Consider the following 17834-nt stretch of genomic DNA (forward strand, 5'->3'; position numbering starts at 1 on the left):
ATATTTATTAACGATGAAAATTTAATTTGTATTGTTATGGGCATCTGCAAAATTTAGTTTTCCACTGCACAAGTATACTCAAGATATTCCTTCAAAATTATCATTCATATTTTACTTGTATATTTACTTACCTGGATGCTTTATACAGTGAAAAAGGGTGTACGCAAATATACGTGCTTTTATAAACAAACCTCATCAATAAGAATTATCGTTAAACGCTAAACAGTTTTATTGCATTTTTTAATAGTAATTCTTTTTCTCCTCTCCCTTTTTCCAAAGTTTACAAAGACATTTGATATTAGCTGATGATCGAGCAGCTGGGTTAATAGTTGAAAATAAAATGCAGCTGGATTTTCCCCAAATCTATTATAAAAGCTTTCTGATGAAATCAAATCTATCAAAGCTGCTTATTTTTAGCTCTTTATATGTGCCTTTTTCCAAACAGACTTCTTGAGCGAATTAAATTGTTGTCCTTGATGAGAGATTGACAAACTTCTGTCTAATTGCAAGTGCTATCATTCTTTCGTGAAATCTCTCATTTCTTATTTTGGCTTCAAAGACACGTATTCAGCTCATTAAAATTAAGAGCTCTGCTTAATACGAGTAATCTAATTAGTTCTCATTCTCAAATTCGATGCCGCATGAAATTCCGCTTTTATTCATCATTTTGTAGAGACATTAGGTAATTTGGAAGCAGGCAAGATGAAAAATGAGCAATCGCCTTCGCCGGGAATCGAACCACGGACCTCTGGAATACCGGCCCTGCATGCAGAACCACTACACCACTAAGGGACGCTAGGAAGGCGGGAGAAATACCTTGTAATTTGATTATACAATGCGGGTCGTATCAACGAGCTGTGAGAGTAGCACAGTAGCACGCAGCCCATGAGTTAGACACGCTTGCATCAACAGAATGACAGCATTAAAACAGTAAGGTCCTAAAAAATGGGAACAAAATTTTACTAATTTAGAGGAAATATGTTAAAAAAATGTAATGCAATTATTAATATGATATGAATTAGAAGTAAAATGAGCTTATAGAACGCAGTTATTTCTCAAAATTTTGCTTATAAATCATTAATTTTCCTAGTGTTTCTAGAAATTTTTGACCGAATTGGTGGGAATTTTTTTTTTTTTTTTCCTTTTATAAATTTCCAATGGCTAGGCAAAAAGTTACAAAGAACTAAAATCTTATAAACAGAGGTTACAAACAAGAGAACTAAGAACAAAAAGACCAAAGTCATTGCTTAAGGAGCGTTTTTGCCTCCCAGTACCTCAACTCCTCTGTAAGATCAGGAAGAGCCCCAAATCGAAGCAGTTGATCATGTCCATTTCTTCTCCAGAATCACAAAGTGGGCAAATAGTATCGCTTGAAATGCCTAAGAAGTGCAGGTAGGCGGCAATCATGTCCTGTAAACAGACAGAAAGCCGCAACTGCATTGCAGTTAAAAATATAGAAAGCCTTTTCAGCACTTATAAAGAATTCTTTGTCAATTTATCTCCATTATTCAGGTCATTTATTATTTTACCTCGTTCTCTTCATATAGGTTTATTATTATTATTATTATTATTTCCCGAAGGTTTCTTATGTGTTTGCTTGGATGTGTCTCAGTCTGATTAAACGACTGGTAGTTGCCTGCAACTACCAGTCGTCATTCATGCTGCTGCTGAAACACATTTTCTGCTTCATATAGATTTACAATCTTCTTCAAGAGTTTTTCATATGTGATGTATGGATATTTTTAAGCAAGCAAATAGAAGATGTATTCTTCGGTTATCAATGCTGATACTGAAACTCTTTTATCAATTATACATTTAAGATTTAAATCTTACATTCCTCACACGTCACCTTAGTTGAAGACATTGCCTTTTATTCTTCATTTTCATCGAGCATCATCGTATCAATCGACAGACTGGCATGTTTTAGTTTTAGTTTAGCGTTTTTTACGATCTTCTCAAAGATCTAGTCCCGACGGATACAGCAGAAGCACCACGTAAAGAAGGTTTCCTTGACCATTAGCACGTGTATTCATTCATACCTTTCATGACAGCACTCATCTCATAAACATAATAACCATTCATCACGTTTACTATTTCTAAATCAAAGTATTTATTTGTGGATGTAGTGTTTGCTGGAAGGAACATAAGTAAGCTTTAGGGATTTATTTAGGATAAAATTTATTTAGGATTTATTTAGGATAATTTATTTAGGATAAAACTCCTACATATATTATACATTTTAAAAATTTCTGATAAAATTTCTACAAAAAATTAAGGATTAAATTCCACTTTTTCATAATTATACTGAAATCATCAATTGTATAATATAAGTATATCATAAATGTTTTAAAATCTTTCCCAATAAGAAACAGAATTCCTTCAATTATGTCTGAAAGAAAAAGACTTATACGTTAAAAATTTAATGTAGAATAAAAAATTAATATTATGACAATTAGCATATTTTGCAGCATTTGATTTACTTGGCAATAAAAATATGAGGACGTCAAGGGAAAATATGTTTTAGCATTTAACAAGTATTAAATGTATTGTGTGTTTCATTGTATTGTGTGTGACTGACAATCAGAAAAATATTCTTTAATTCCATTTTAAAATTCATTAACTTAAATTCCTGATCTTTCGAGAATCATTCATACTATTGACCCCAAAAAGTAGTTTAACTTTTAAAATTAGAAGTGTCGGAGCCCTATGAAGATCGTCAGAAAGGGTAAAAATGCGTCGCATTTGGGACTCCGGCTAGAATAAAAATTTTATTAAAAACTGAGAAGTAACTGAGAAGCTGGCTTCGAAGTGCTTCACCTACATTTAAAACTGGATTCAAATTTAAACAGAACGACTTTATCTTTCGGATTATTACACTTTTATGCATTCCCATAAATGAGAAAGAGTAAATTTAAGCACATGACTGATTGACATGAAAGAATTTAAGTGAGATCAGTCAGAATACATTAAATGACTTGATTATTAATAAAGGTCGAACTTTCAATGTGTATTATGCAGACAAGAAATATAACTTTAAATAAAATCACAGAAATATGACATTAAACAAAATCACACTAATGAGCATTGCCATATTTTTAAAGAACTGGGGTGTGCCTTAATACTTCTTATATGCTCATTATCAAGCTCCACAAAGGTATTATATTTGAAAATGCTAGAAATTAATACTGATGTCACATGAAAAATTCAAGATTCAACTCTTTGAAGGAAAACGGGCCGAAATTACAAAATCTAACGTTTTTTGAAACTATTTTTATTTGCTATTCACAAAGCTCATTTATATTTTGACTGAAAAGAAATGAGAGACAACTCACCTGTAAAAAATTAATAATATGGTTTCTTTACTTATTTACACAAAGTTTAATAATTTTTTAACTGATTTCTAGACTTTCTGAAAATCACAATAAGCTGGCATAAGTTGTAATAATGAGATCCTGTTATAATCATTGTTAATATATCTAATAGGTATTTTTTGATTAATTCCATCATACTGGCTACTTTTTCTTTTCCTTTTCTTTTCTTTCTTCTTTTTTTTTTTTTTTTTTTTTTTTTTTTTTTTTTTAAAGCTGATGCATTTCACAACACTAACCATGAAAAGAACCCATATTATAAAAACTTTAAACAAACAAACAAACAAAAAAAAAAAAAAAAAAAGCAATGCAAAATAAAATATGAGCTTTAAAAATATATAGCATATTTAGGATAAAACTCCTACATATATTATACATTTTAAAAATTTCTGATAAAATTTCTACAAAAAATTAAGGATTAAATTCCACTTTTTCATAATTATACTGAAATCATCAATTGTATAATATAAGTATATCATAAATGTTTTAAAATCTTTCCCAATAAGAAACAGAATTCCTTCAATTATGTCTGAAAGAAAAAGACTTATACGTTAAAAATTTAATGTAGAATAAAAAATTAATATTATGACAATTAGCATATTTTGCAGCATTTGATTTACTTGGCAATAAAAATATGAGGACGTCAAGGGAAAATATGTTTTAGCATTTAACAAGTATTAAATTAAAGTTTGAATTAGAATAGTTATCAAACAATAGACAAATTAAGAGAAACTGGCAACAAAGTACTGCATTATTAAGAATGAATCATACTAACTTAATAATATTAATACTTTTCAAGCTATGATTTAATAATGCTATTAGATATTAATTTAATTTAAATCTGAGATAGATCTTTATATATTATTTATATTGGCAACATCATAAATTAATTCATTTAAATGTTATTATTCAAAACCTATATGTTAATATTATAAGTACTTACAGCCATTTGAGAGTTGTTAAGCTTCGGTGTAAGGTTAGTAGCATTTATAGTAACAGTATGTGTAATTGGAGGTCCAGCTAGTCCAATAAATAAAAACAAGCCAAAGCTTGCAAAAAATGCAGAAAAAACCAGAACAAACTCACGTTTGTGCATAGTATATAATCTCATCTGGACAGACCTTAAAACAAATAAAATAACTTAATGTATAAGAAAAACCTGACAGAAACAGCATATATAAATATATATAAATATATATTGGGCACAAATATTTATATAAATAATGCTATAAACTTTCATGCAAAAATAAATATTTTAACATCTATTAATTTTTGTAAGGGAAAAAATTATGGTAAATTTATCTAGATTTTCAACCCATAAAATGACAGCTAATGTGCATTTGCAAAAATCGCAAAATAAAAATATATATACATATAAACATTTCATTGTATAACATAACTCTTTAAATATATAATTGTTATGCCTTGCTTGAACTGCTAGTTATTTATAACAAAATACTTTTTGAAATAGCTCTCTGAAATATCTGCCAAAATCTCTAATTTAAAACAACGAAAGTTGATTTTTGCAAAAAAAAATACTATTATGATCATTAATCATTTGATATTATTAAATTTGAACTTTGGGTGGCATTTTTATTATATTAATGAAAAAATCCACTATCTTCATTAATTTCAGTAACACATATGAGGACAGATGTCTTCTTTTTATTTTGTAATTTTTATTATATGCCACATTCTGTTATAAACATAATTACCAATTAATGTTGACACATAAGTTTAGCATGCATTCATTAATTGGCAAGCAAATGAACCTCATATGATTTGTCTCATGTTTTAAAAAAAACATCATCTGGCAGTATCTTTCAGATATGTGAAATAAACTTAAAACATTTATTACCTGCAGCACATTAATTCTTGACTTACTAGCTCTTTACACAAGAAATAGCATGATAGTATTGAAAAGAAGACAAACCTTTCATAAATAATTTAATATAAAAGTAAACAATTTCCTTATAAACTTTTTTTTAATATCACAGTAAGTTTCTAATATCCTGCTTTTACATTTTAAGCATTTACACATACTCTCTTATATGCAATGCAACAAAATTTTAATTATGTGATTAGCTATACAAAAAGCAAAATATCATGGCAAATGTAATTACTCAGATGTTAACTTTTACTTCAGTAATAAAACCCAGTGATTAAAATTTAGTTGCATCTCTTAACAAATTTTCTTTGTGGAACAAATGAATTTGATTTGATTTCATATGTAAGGAAAGGGATAAATTTGTTTTTGATAATTTATACATAAAGGAGCAATATTAAAGGGAAAAAATTAAAGGATTTAGTTTTTAACAGTTAGTCATTCATTTTAATTTTTAATGGCAACAATTCTGATACATGTAAGCTTTTTTCAAGCCCATTTTTTGAATACACCTCCTAAAAAATAAACTTTTGACATTACTATTATTATATCATAATTAATCAAAATAAAATTCAGAGCAATTCAGAGCTATCAAAACAAAAATTGTGGAATAACATTTTTGTACTATTCCAAAATTTTTAAAAAGAAGAAAACTGCAAAATCAACAATTAATAAAGTGTTCTACAAAATAAGAGCATAAATTTTTATGTAATAATCTATTTTGTATATACCATGGGTTTAATATAATAAGTGTATTTTATTACATAACGTATGTATTTAAAAACCATTGCTTTATTATTAAATGAAATTATGAAAATACTTTTATTATTTTATTAGCTGAAAAATGCTTTTATTGCGCACTTAAAAATGCGACACTATTTATGCATACTGCGCCTTGTTTAAATATATACTGACGTTTATAAATATGAATTACATTCTAACCTCATTAGAAATTTGCAATAAGAGATAATGTTAAATCACAGTTTTGAAAATTATTTTTAAAAAACGGGTACCTTTCACAACGATCATGGTAATAAGTAGGGGCAATGTTTTTTCCGAATTCGCTAAATATATCGCCGAACTGAGAAAATGCCGATCTCATTTTTAACCTCCAAGTTCTAGCAGGAAACATTGGATTAAATCCGTTAAAATCAGACGGCATTATTTCCGAGCTATAAAGCGATAGACAGAATTAATGATTTCTCTTTTCAAAACAAACATACGGAAAATTTCATCTTTTACACATCGCACTTTTCAAAAATCGATTTATGGTTGCTAGGCAACGAAGAGCATAATGCCACTTACTTTAAGATAATACTACGGTATAATTTATGGACTAAGATAATAATTCGGTGAAATGTTTTATCGAAAAATATTTGAATAACAAACTAAAATAAGATTTTAGAAGGGTTGGTTCTGCTAGAACTAATTTTTGCAGTGTATATATAAAGCAAAAATAAGCACTCTAATAAAATATTAAAAATCCATATCCCTAACTAATAATTTTTTATGTATAAAGAAATTAGATCGAAAAATAAAAAAAGTAAAAATCTTTCTAAAAATTTTTTTTTTTGAAAAAGACACACTTTTTAAGAAATGAAGTAGCTACCGGAAATATATTTCCAACATTTATATCTGGCAGAGTGTATCGTTTCTTTTTAAATGTTTTCTTCGTTTGTGTATTTGTACGCTTTGAGGGGAGCGAAAGCGAAGAAATGTGTTTTCGATTTATGTCTGTGGAGTGTGTAGGTTAAAAAGCAACGAAACAGAACAAAAATTATTAAACTTTTTTTATCATGGCTCCCAAAGCTCGTTTCTCTGATGGTATGTAAATATACCAAAACACTGTGATAAATAATCTTTCGAATGTTGTTGTATGTTTACAATTTGAGTGACGATGAAAACATGTAAATTAATTTTCATTGCCTTTCAAAATGTTTTTATCTTAGATTACGGAATAGAAAGTACTGAAAGCTATTTGTAGTATTCTCTAAAATTTAAGCTGAAGTATAGATTAATAAAATGAGTTATTAAAAGCTGCGACTATAATTTTTTACGAAATTTCAAAGCTAAGACAGAAGTTAAAATAGCTTTAACAAATAATTAATAGAAATTTAATTTAAATATAACCTGGAGTTCTTGTTAAGTGCTGAACTAATATGTGAATTCTTTAAAAGAGTTATTTTCATAGGAACAAATTTCCAAGGAGAAAATCATTCAATGAAAGTAAATTAAATTTAGTGATACGGGGGTTCGCCTTTTATAAATATTATAAAATTGGTGCATGGATGTATGTTAAAGTTTTATGGTAAATTAATAATTGATGTTGCTATTTAATTTGAAATATAGCCATATACCATTAAAACAAAACTTCCACCAATTAGTATAGTAACACCAGAGCAAGTACTCATCAGAAAAAATGTTAATTTTTTGGTGATAATGAATAATTAATAAGAGTTTGTGAGGATTTATTTATTTTGACTAATAGTTAATTTTTACTTAAAGTAATTTTCTTGTCGCTCTCCTTTTCACTCATGCTTTCCTGTCAGAATGTAAATCAGTTAGAGTGCTTGTATTCAAATTAAGGGAGAAAGAGTTGCTGTTTAAGTAAATGTTTTGAAAGCAGATTTTAGAGCATGTTACATGTTTTGCCTGCATGAAGGTCACTTTGATGTTGCCTGCATGAAGGCCGCTTTGATTCTGTGGTGTTGAGTGCTACCAGCCATTAGGCTTGTTCCATCAGCTTTTGCAAGTCAGAGCCTTCTATGTGATTAACTTATCCTAGGAGCTGTTAGGCTAGTTTAATTACATTTTAAGTTCAACATTACTTGTTTAATAAGTGAGGTGCCAGAAGTGTTGGCTTATGTAAACACAAGTGGGGTCGTCTGTGCACTCTTTTGTGATTGAATAAAGGGTCATCTTCTTCTAACTTTGTCTGCTGTCAAAAACCTGAGGATAATACCTTTACAGTATTTCTAGAGATGGCTAATTTATGTTTCCAAAGAATACAAGACACTATAAGTTGTATTGGTATGTTAGTCATAAAATTTTTTGATAAATTTTCAGTACATTACATAAACAGAAGGGATTATAATGTTTAATAATTAATCATAGAATTAAACTGAAATAGATAAAACACAATGGAATCAAATAAAGCACGGTAGAAAAATTATAATATATAAAGAGACAATATTTAATATAGAAAATATTGTGTCAAATTTTACCAACGGTACTCTGCTACTAATACTATTTCTGACCTGTAAAACCTAATAAGATGACAGAAATAATTGTAATTCCAAAAATTCACATTAAGAATTACTGATAATTATCACGTGTGTTTATTATTTATTTTTATTAGCCCAGAAGGACTATTAATTTCATTTTGGCATCTTGTGTTGATTTACTACAAGCATTTTTTCACTTTTAAAATGTTTGCCACCAGATATTATCGCGGTTAATCTTTGAATTATGGTAACTTGGTGATTTTTTGGTGAAAATTTGGTGACCAACCCTGCTACAGCAATCTGCTAGCTTTTATTTGGATGTCATTTTGTTTTCACGAAATAAGGGCATGTTTTTTTTTTTTACCCAACATATTTTATGCTAGAACTTTTATGGAACAAAAGTGCTTAATCATGACGAAGATTAGGTGCGAAATTGGGAGAAAGTGCAGAATCGCAAACTGCTTGTCGTGTTTTTAAGAATTGCACATACACGGTAACTATGTACACGTCGACCTATTTTCACTTTAAAAAAATCCCAGAATTGCACAACAATGGCATTGCGCACACTCTTGACTTTATCCATGTACACTACTAAAGTCCTAGCTAGTAACCTTTATCGCCTTACCAAAATGTCGCCAAACTACCTGTTACCATATTCCAAAGATTAGCCATTATGGCTGTGTAATATATGTGTATTATATTTAAAGAAATTGAATAATGAAACATAAATGTATATATGTTTCGTGCATTGTGATAAAACAACAGTACCTAGAGCCATCGAATTTTGAATAATGTAATCTACTTGCGAATATGAGCATCTGGAAGCCCCAATTTGGAATTTGTTTTATTATCGATTTCATATTTTGTAAAACTTTAGCAAATTTTTTATTAACAAACTCGAGGATTTCAAAGCAAGCAATGGCAATGTTGTACGAAAAAAATTTTTTTATCTCCAGTGCACGAGACTGTGTATCGGAAATTCTAAAGATGTGCTCATTTAAAAATTATTTTGCGATATTGCTTTTGAACTGAATTTTATGGTTTAAGTGCAAAGAACATGATATTTAATAAATAAAAGTAACACACAAAACGTTAAAAAATTGCTCCTTTGGACATAATTTAAAATCTGAAACCTTTCAGTTTTTTGTTCCCCCCCCCCCCATTGTACAATAATGTAAAGGTAGGATCCCTGTTTCAATAAATCTAGGCATGAATGAATTCAAGGATTTGAAACATTTTTTGTAAAGCTTTTTAGAATTTTGGAAACAGTTGTAAAAGCATAAAATTTAAAAAAATTATCTATTTTCTTTTCTTCTTATTTTGCTAATTTCTGCGGCTACCTTTTCTGCTACTTATTCTGTCCCTCTGTCCTTAAATTGCCTAATGCTGAAGTTTCTATTTTGTTTATTCATCTGCGTTAGTAAGAAAAGGAAACTTAATCAAACATTCTTACAGAAGTTGATTCCATTAAAGAAATTATCTTGATTTTGTGAAAATGCTTGGATTTTCACTATTTACAGTTTAAATCTTGAAAGTAAAGAATATCAAATTTTTAAAACTTTGATATTCAAGTTCAAACTTTGATATTAAAATGAAAAATATTTTTAAAATCTTTTTATTATGAGCTCAAAAATAAACTACTAACTTAATTTCAAATGAACTCTTTTGGCCCTTTAATTTCCCCAGCAAAGTAAATTGTCAATTATTATTTCATGTTCATGTATGCTAGCAAAAACAATTCTTGGACATATTGCCTTCATCACTAGAAGTGTAGTTGCGTTGAAAATCATAAAAGTAGGGTTTCATTTTATTAATTTTATGCACTAAAAACAGATTTTATTTATTTTTTCGTTTTCTAACATTTATTTTTTTTTAATTTTGAGACATTTTGAATTAGTAGTATGTACTACAATAAAAGCTATGGTCACCGTCTGGCATTCAACTAACAGGAAAGCTCAAGTAACTGGAATATTTTATAATGTTAGACTTTTTTTAATACTAAAATATATGCAAATCAATGCCTAATTAAGGTATCGTAAAGCAGGTATATGATTATTATTTGGAATCCCACTTATGATATCTAAAATGTAATTGCATTTACATGGTTCTCTTTCAGAAGATGTTGCCTTCCCCTAATTATTCTATTCATCATATTACTTATTATTCCAAAAATTCATTCTTGGAACTAGACATTCTTCATAGACATATTTTCCTATCGAATCACATTTTTTTGGGGGGGGGAGAATGGGTCCAGATAGTATGATTTAGTGCTAGTAATGGATAAGCATTATATCACAAACAATCATTAAAATCTCTTCTCTGTTTTTATGTAAAATTCAATTAATTTTTGATAAGCTATTTTAATTTTTGCAAAGAAGGCTATAAATTAACTGCTACGTATGTCTTGCAATTATAAAAAGTGATTAAAATTAAATGTCTGCTTCCTAAGGAACAGCATGCAGTGGAGTATTTTCAAAGGTATAGGATTAAGAAAAGTTGCACTAATGGTCAGGATGTGTGATTTTTTTTAAAAATGGATACACAGTAGCAATGCAGTGCAAAAATTATGATAAATGATTAATTTTTTATATGTTATATCTATAATTTGTGTCTGTGAATTATGTATTTGAATTCAGAGTGGTCTGTTTCTTCAAACTTCTGCTAGTATGTTTAGTGCAAGTTTGCTGAGATGTCTGTTAACTTTCATGGTCATTAGGAGTTTTATAATTGCTTAAGACGTTTTGCATTTACATGTTTGAGATGTAAAAAAATATGTTGGCTTTATGTCTGAAAAGCACTTCCTGAAATCTTACGTTAATTTAAATGTAGGCTTTTGATAATAAATAGAATGTATGTTTCTGCAATTTAAATAAGTTTCTTCTTTCATTGATTTCCCTTTTCTACCATGAATTGCATTGGTATGCATTCAAATGCCGTAATTTTTATGTATTTGGCGTATCCCAAGCTTAAGATAGAAACAAATACTGAGAAAAATATTTTTGAATTTAAAAAAATTTCTGAGCATGATGTAAGATGTTGGAGTAATCACACCTACATTGGATTACTTTTAATTACAGGTAAGGAATATGGGCCATTAGAGACAAATCTTTTTTTTCTTTTTGTCCAGTCATTCTTGAAAGAATGAATGAGTTTCATATTGATCAGTAAGTTTCATTTCTTACCCCTCTGTTGCAGTTTTACATGTATTTGTTTATGTGATATTTTTAATTTTTAGGTGAAAAAGTTCTTTGTTTTCATGGTCCTCTACTGTATGAAGCAAAAGTAAGTAATCTTGCAGTTTACTTGACGTATTTTTAAAAGCCTTTTTTTCTTTTGCTTGTGCAAAACTATAATTTCCATTATTGTTTTTTCTCTTATTCTTCTTCTTCACTATTATTTATTCTTTGTTTCTCTTTTTTTTAAAAAAATTTAGTGCTTAAAGTCGCAGATCAAAGATAAACATATGAAGTATTTCATACATTACAGTGGATGGAATAAGAAGTATGTATATGAAATGATATTTTCAATTATATTAGTGTATTTTATTGCTTTTAATTTGAGTGCAGAAATGAAATAAATTTAATTTGTTTCAAGGATAACCTAAAGGAAATTCAAAAACTCACTTAAGTTTTGCAGCTGTCTTAGGCACATTTAAATTTACCCCTTATTGTATGTGGGATGTTCTATGTTAACATTAGTATAAGCTTTCGAGAAGTCTTAGTGAATCCTGGAAGGGTATCTGAAGTGTGTTTCATTTTTAAAGCATAACAAACCAGCCCCGTGGCTAGTCAAGGCATCTGAAAATATGGGTCATGAGAACTGTATTGCCTGGGGGGGGGGAAAGGAAATGGAGATAATGGCATCAGAAAAGGGGGGATGAAAATATTGGTAGTAGAAAATATGAAAGAAAAAAGAGATAAAGAAAGAAGAAAAGGACTCTGAATCTTGCCAAATAATGTTGCCAACTCGAGATAAAAACACCAGCCAAATTATCATTGAGCTAGCAGAGCTATAACAAGCTTTCTTGAGAAAGATGCTAATGATAAGACACTGAGCCCGCTGTTGCTAATAAAAGCCATTTGGAAAGGAGATTTTTCCAAAAGGGCTTTGAGCAAGTCTTATATCCTTCCCTTCTTTGTTATCAAGGTTCATATGCTCCTTAAAAGTCATTAGATTTTTTGAAAGTGATTTTTGGTCTTTTGTAAATGCTTTTTCCATGTATTCCACTGCCGTTTAAAATTTTTTTTGAATAGTTTATTATTCAAGAGAAGAGAGGGCTTTTGCCAAACATTTTCTTTTGCTCAGTTTCACACTGTTTTTGTCCATCCATCCTTTCTTGTGAACATGAATGAAAACAGCATTTGGAAAATTATATTTTGGCATCATCTTTCTTTTAAAAATAACCATGGATTTTAATCTTGTAGCATTTGCTAAGCAGAAAAGCATTGCGGTTAGATGAGGTATTTTGTGACGTGTTGTTTTTTTGTGAATCGTGTTTGTTCCTTTTTCGTGAATAAATTTATTTCTTATCATATCAAACATTACTGGAGTTTCATCCATGTTTCCAGTGTGTCCCAGTAAATAATTTTTGGCCTTCTTAGGCCAATAACACAACTTCTGGAAGCTTATCAATTTGTTAGAAAATAATATTTTCAAGATTTAATTCTAAAATTTGTCTTAGATCATTAGAAGTGTCTGGAGGCACAATTTCAAAAATGCTTTCCTTCAGTACTTTATGTTGGAAAGAAAAATTTATCTCATAAACCACATTCAATTTTAATCATCAATGTTGGTCTTTAATGTTTAATGGTAAATTAAACACTCAAGAATTTTCCACGTTATCGAGCAACACAGGACTGAAACTTTGACAAAAAAAAAAAAAAAAAAAAGTTAAGTGAATTTGGGATGGAGAGGTTAGGGCAAGATTTCCAACACTTTCTGAAATGTTCTAAGTAAACTTTTAATTTTTTTTAAAGGATACATATGTGAAGCAGCATTTTCAGCATTTATGTGAACAAAATCAAAAAATCAGTCACAAAGATTTGCCTCTTTAATATCTGGTAAATTTATATTTCTAATGCATGTTAAAGAATTGTTTTTGACTAAATTTTCTGTTAGATTTATTATCAAAAAATATTTTAATTGATATATCTCTTTATCTAGAGCTCTTGCTAGGATTTTTAGCGCATGGGGGCAACTGAAGATTTTGCATCCCCTCCTATTTGCCAAGAATGGAAAATATTTAATTCTAAAATTTCATATCAGCAATTTACTGCTGGATGCTGCTTCCTGGGTCAGATCAGCACCCTAATGCTATGATTGTTTATATCCAGGGTCACGAAAGTGTTAGGTTGGGTAAGAGATAGACGAAAAAAGTAGAAAAGTTTGTAAAGCACTAACTTCAGCTGTAGCTAATCATGGAAGTGTGGTATGGTATATTCGATTCTGATACTTCTAACTACATATTTTTGTTATGGATCTTAAAATTCTGCTATTTAATGTCAGCTTTTGTCTGTAGTCAGCAGAATGTGCTTCTATGACTGTAAAATAGTTAAACTTTTATATTTTTGTATAACTTTTATATTTTTGTCTTTTATATTTTATACAAAAATATAAAAGTTTTAAAAGTTTTCCAGTTAAATTTCAAAATTTTTCTTTTAAAAGCAGAATAATAATTTTATACCAGCATGAATTCCCTTAGATCTCAGAAATGCTGAGTAAAAAATGACACATTGTTATAATTGGTCAATTTCTCAAATTATTCCCATGCTTGTAAAGTAAAGTTAAATCTTTCAACTCCTATGTACAGAAGGCTCCTTAAGGCTAAAACCATAAATTATCAGTAATTCATCCTGAATTCATTTCTGAATAGAGGAATCTACTGGTTAAATGATGTTTTTAAAGTTTTTTTAATGAGTTATATAAATACAAATCTCTGTCTATTGAAAAGTCACTCATTTTAAAGCTGTTCATTGCTTTGCCATAATAGGTAAGCCCAATCCTTTATAATGACTCAAATAATCTTCAGATTTCCTTAAAAGACCTTAGTTTTTCTTTTTTTAATGCTTAATTAATTTTAATCACCGGACACTTCTGTCTGTTTTTCATAGTGGCACTTTTTGTTTAAATTAACATTTTGGAGAATATTTTTTGACTGTTCATTGATAAATATGCATTCGAGAGGTTATCATGTGAAATTTGTTCCTACTTGTAATATAAACAGTATGATATAGTTTAAACATTTCAAAATTGTTTCTTTTTTTCTAAAGGAAGGGTTCATAAAGTGTTATATGAAAAGTAACTATTCTCATTTTGGGACAGGAATTCTTTTGTTAAACGGTGCTAAATTTGGCGACTTATCAACATTTGTACAATTTTAAGGTAAATTTGTTTTTAACTCAGAGATTAGTGAATTTTTTTACAATATTTTTTATAAACATAACAACATTGATAGATATCTTTAAAATAATGATAATATATTGAGACTATACCTAAGAAACAACATTGAAATATAACATTTTTATTTTTCCATGCCATATTGTAAAGTGACAATATTTTTAATTTGAAAAATAAACTAATAAATGCTATAAAGTACATTTTCGAAAACATTTCTTAACAAAAGCAAAATAATTATTATAATTACTTTGAAATTAATGTAATTTTTCTTTTTTTATATTTTTTCATTTTAAGAGTTTTTTTCAAGATGTCTCAGAATATTCAAAGGTATATCAGTTTTCTTTGTAAAATCCACTTTACGCTTTTCTTTTCTAATTTTTTTTTTTTTTTTTTTTTTTTTTTTTTTAGGAAACTTTCTGGTTTTTTGATCTTTTAGAATTGGTAAATATAATTTTGTTTGGGGGGGGTCCCCCTCCGCAAAAAAACCTTTTACTAGACACAAACAGACTAGGGGTACTTTACTAGACTAGCAGGGTTCTTTTTACTAGACACACATGGAAAATTGCAAAAATGATTCTATTCTTATCACATGGACAGGCATCTGTAGAAAGAATTTTTCAGTTAGTAAAGAAATTGAAAACTGATTATCTTAAAGATTTCATATTAGTATATGTCTTAATGCACTATAAACAGGGCTGGCATTAGCCATTTTCCTGCCTGATACAATCTTTGTAGGTTCTTAATTCTGCTGCCACCCTAAATTTTAAAACTTTTGCTACCCTTAAATTCCGCTGTGGAGTGCTTGTCCTAAATTCTGAAAATTTTGCCATCTCTAGATTTCGTTGCTTGGTGCTTCAATAAATTCCAAAAATTCTGTCACACAGTTCCTAACCATATATAATTTCATATTATTCTCAATGCTCATATTACTAAAGAAATAAAATTAGCATCTGCCTTTATACATTCACAGTGCATGCAATTTTTTAGAATTGCAGAAATCTTTAATGAAATCCATGTATTTTAAATTGAAGAGGAAACTTGTTGAGAAAGAAATTGAATTTTGCATTTACGGAGTGCTCGACCACTGTAGATTAGACTATGATTTAGTTGTTTATGGATTGGCATGGTCTTCAGTTTTATTGAAACTGGATCCTGTTTTACAAAGCTTTGTGGATTTCTTCTGCAGCTTTCGGGACATGTTCTATCCGGAGCCTATATTTTGATTGTCATGAACCATCACTTGAATTAAGGCCTGAACATCTGTCTTTCCGTCAGTATTTCAGTATTATGTCACAATCTGACCATCCTAACCAGATCTGTAGGCTTGATGACTGTTGCAACCTTTTATTTGTTGCATGACCTCTTACCAAACTTTTGTTTTGTAAAAGAGCTCAGTCAGTGATAAAAAAATATTGGTCTGATGTGAAGGCCAGGCAGTAAAGTATCTCAATATCCTGCCTTGGGATAAACTGGAAATTCAGCTCCTCAATGCCTTCCATCATCTTGATAAGAGAAACAGTAATGTGATAGTATATAGATGCTTTATCTTGAGCACAGGCATGAATATAGTTCCCATATATATATATATATATATATATATGATTCCCATATATATATATATATATATGGTTGAAAAACAGTTGGTCATGTAAGAGCTGCATTTGTGGGTAGACTGAGGACAAACAAATGCCTACTGGTTGCTTTGTATTTAGTGTGGAACTGACTGCTGTATATCTTGCTTGCTGTTTTCATTCATATGTAAGCTATGTAAAAAGAAGTTTCTAATTTTTCCCAACTTGCTCAGTGTACTAAAAGTTTTAGAAAGTTTTTAGGATATTCAAAATCCTGTATTGGTTAACATTATACGAATATATAAAATTTTAAAAATTCATAAGTATCGCCAGAATTTTTATTGCTGGGTTCCTAGGCATGTAGGGTTAAAAAGTAATAAGCTAACCAACACAATAGCAAAGTCTGCAACTGATTTTTCAAATCGGATTGTTCCCTATAGTGATATTAGAATGATCATTTGACTGAAAATCCTAAATTAATTGCAATTATTCTGAGATGATCTGCTTCTGAATATGTTGAGAATGGCTAAACCTTAAATAGAGTATTGGGAGGCTGCTAGAAAAAAGGAGAAAATAATTTTAACCAGTCTTAGAATTGGTCTCTCTCAAAACATACATAAGTATCTTTTGAAGGCTGAGAATGAATGTATTTGTCCAAACTGTGATAGTGTTTTGTCGATGTATCACTTTCTAGTTGAATATGTATAATTAAAGAGACTTCAAATGAAACATTTTCGTTCTGTTGACTGTGTAATCAAGAAAGAGGTCAGTGCCAATTTATTTCAGTACTTAAAAGAGATGTGTCTTTATTTTTTAATTTGATCTTTTTTAAAGTTGTTTTTTTTTTGATATTTTCATAGTATGTATTTTAATGATTTTGAATGTTTTTTTTTTTTTTTACTTTACTAATGTTTTACATCTAGCATCATTATTTGAGTTTTATGCAGTTGTTTATCTCAATATTTAGTATTCAGTTACTTCATTTGATAAGTGTGCTGTGTTTTAAAAATTGTATTTAGCATTAACTTGTGTTAGTGTACAGCTTGTGTTTGGAAGAATCTGAAGTGGAAATAACTTTTGAAGTTATTTCACTATCCACTATCTATCTTAATATTTTTATACTACATTTTATTACTTTATACATTTTTATATAACAGGTAATTTTTTCTTATTTAGTATAAGAATTAATTTTTGTTAAATAGAGACTTCTATTAATAGATGGCTCTGTTTTTTTTTTTTTTTTTTTTTTTTTTTTTATTTGCAGTTGGGATGAGTGGGTGCCTGAGTGCCGAGTTTTGAAGTATAATGAAACCAACTTGCAGAAGCAAAAAGAGCTAGCCAAAACTCATATGTAAGAAAATTAATTTTGCAAATTAAGAAAGTTACCTTT

At 29.0% G+C, this 17834-nt stretch overlaps 2 protein-coding genes across 5 annotated transcripts in view; one reads left to right on the forward strand and one right to left on the reverse strand.

The window, feature by feature from the left end:
• LOC118189505 (transmembrane protein 181) overlaps positions 1–6475 on the reverse strand; it is a 50865-nt gene extending 44390 nt beyond the window's left edge. Inside the window, exons 1-2 of the mRNA XM_035360130.2 lie at positions 6267–6475; positions 4312–4489 (exon numbers count right to left, since the gene is read on the reverse strand). Coding sequence (XP_035216021.1) covers positions 4312–4489; positions 6267–6415 — 327 coding nt within the window. The 5' untranslated portion in view covers positions 6416–6475. The remainder of the gene's footprint in view (positions 1–4311; positions 4490–6266) is intronic.
• A 431-nt stretch (positions 6476–6906) lies between these two features.
• Positions 6907–17834, forward strand: part of LOC118189464 (mortality factor 4-like protein 1) — a 57961-nt gene continuing 47033 nt past the window's right edge. Inside the window, exons 1-5 of one of the 4 annotated variants that reach the window (XM_035360075.2) lie at positions 6927–7077; positions 11555–11641; positions 11713–11759; positions 11911–11978; positions 17709–17795. In XM_035360075.2, coding sequence (XP_035215966.1) covers positions 11623–11641; positions 11713–11759; positions 11911–11978; positions 17709–17795 — 221 coding nt within the window. In that variant the 5' untranslated portion in view covers positions 6927–7077; positions 11555–11622. Of the gene's footprint in view, positions 7078–11554; positions 11642–11712; positions 11760–11910; positions 11979–17708; positions 17796–17834 lie in introns of all 4 variants that reach the window. The other 3 variants (XM_035360080.2, XM_035360068.2, XM_035360087.2) reach the window with 3 other exon arrangements.

The sequence above is a fragment of the Stegodyphus dumicola genome, chromosome 1, assembly GCF_044657685.1.
Source record: "Stegodyphus dumicola isolate Sdum_Otavi_A_Nest chromosome 1, ASM4465768v1".
In the NCBI taxonomy this organism is placed as follows: Eukaryota; Metazoa; Arthropoda; class Arachnida; order Araneae; family Eresidae; genus Stegodyphus; species Stegodyphus dumicola.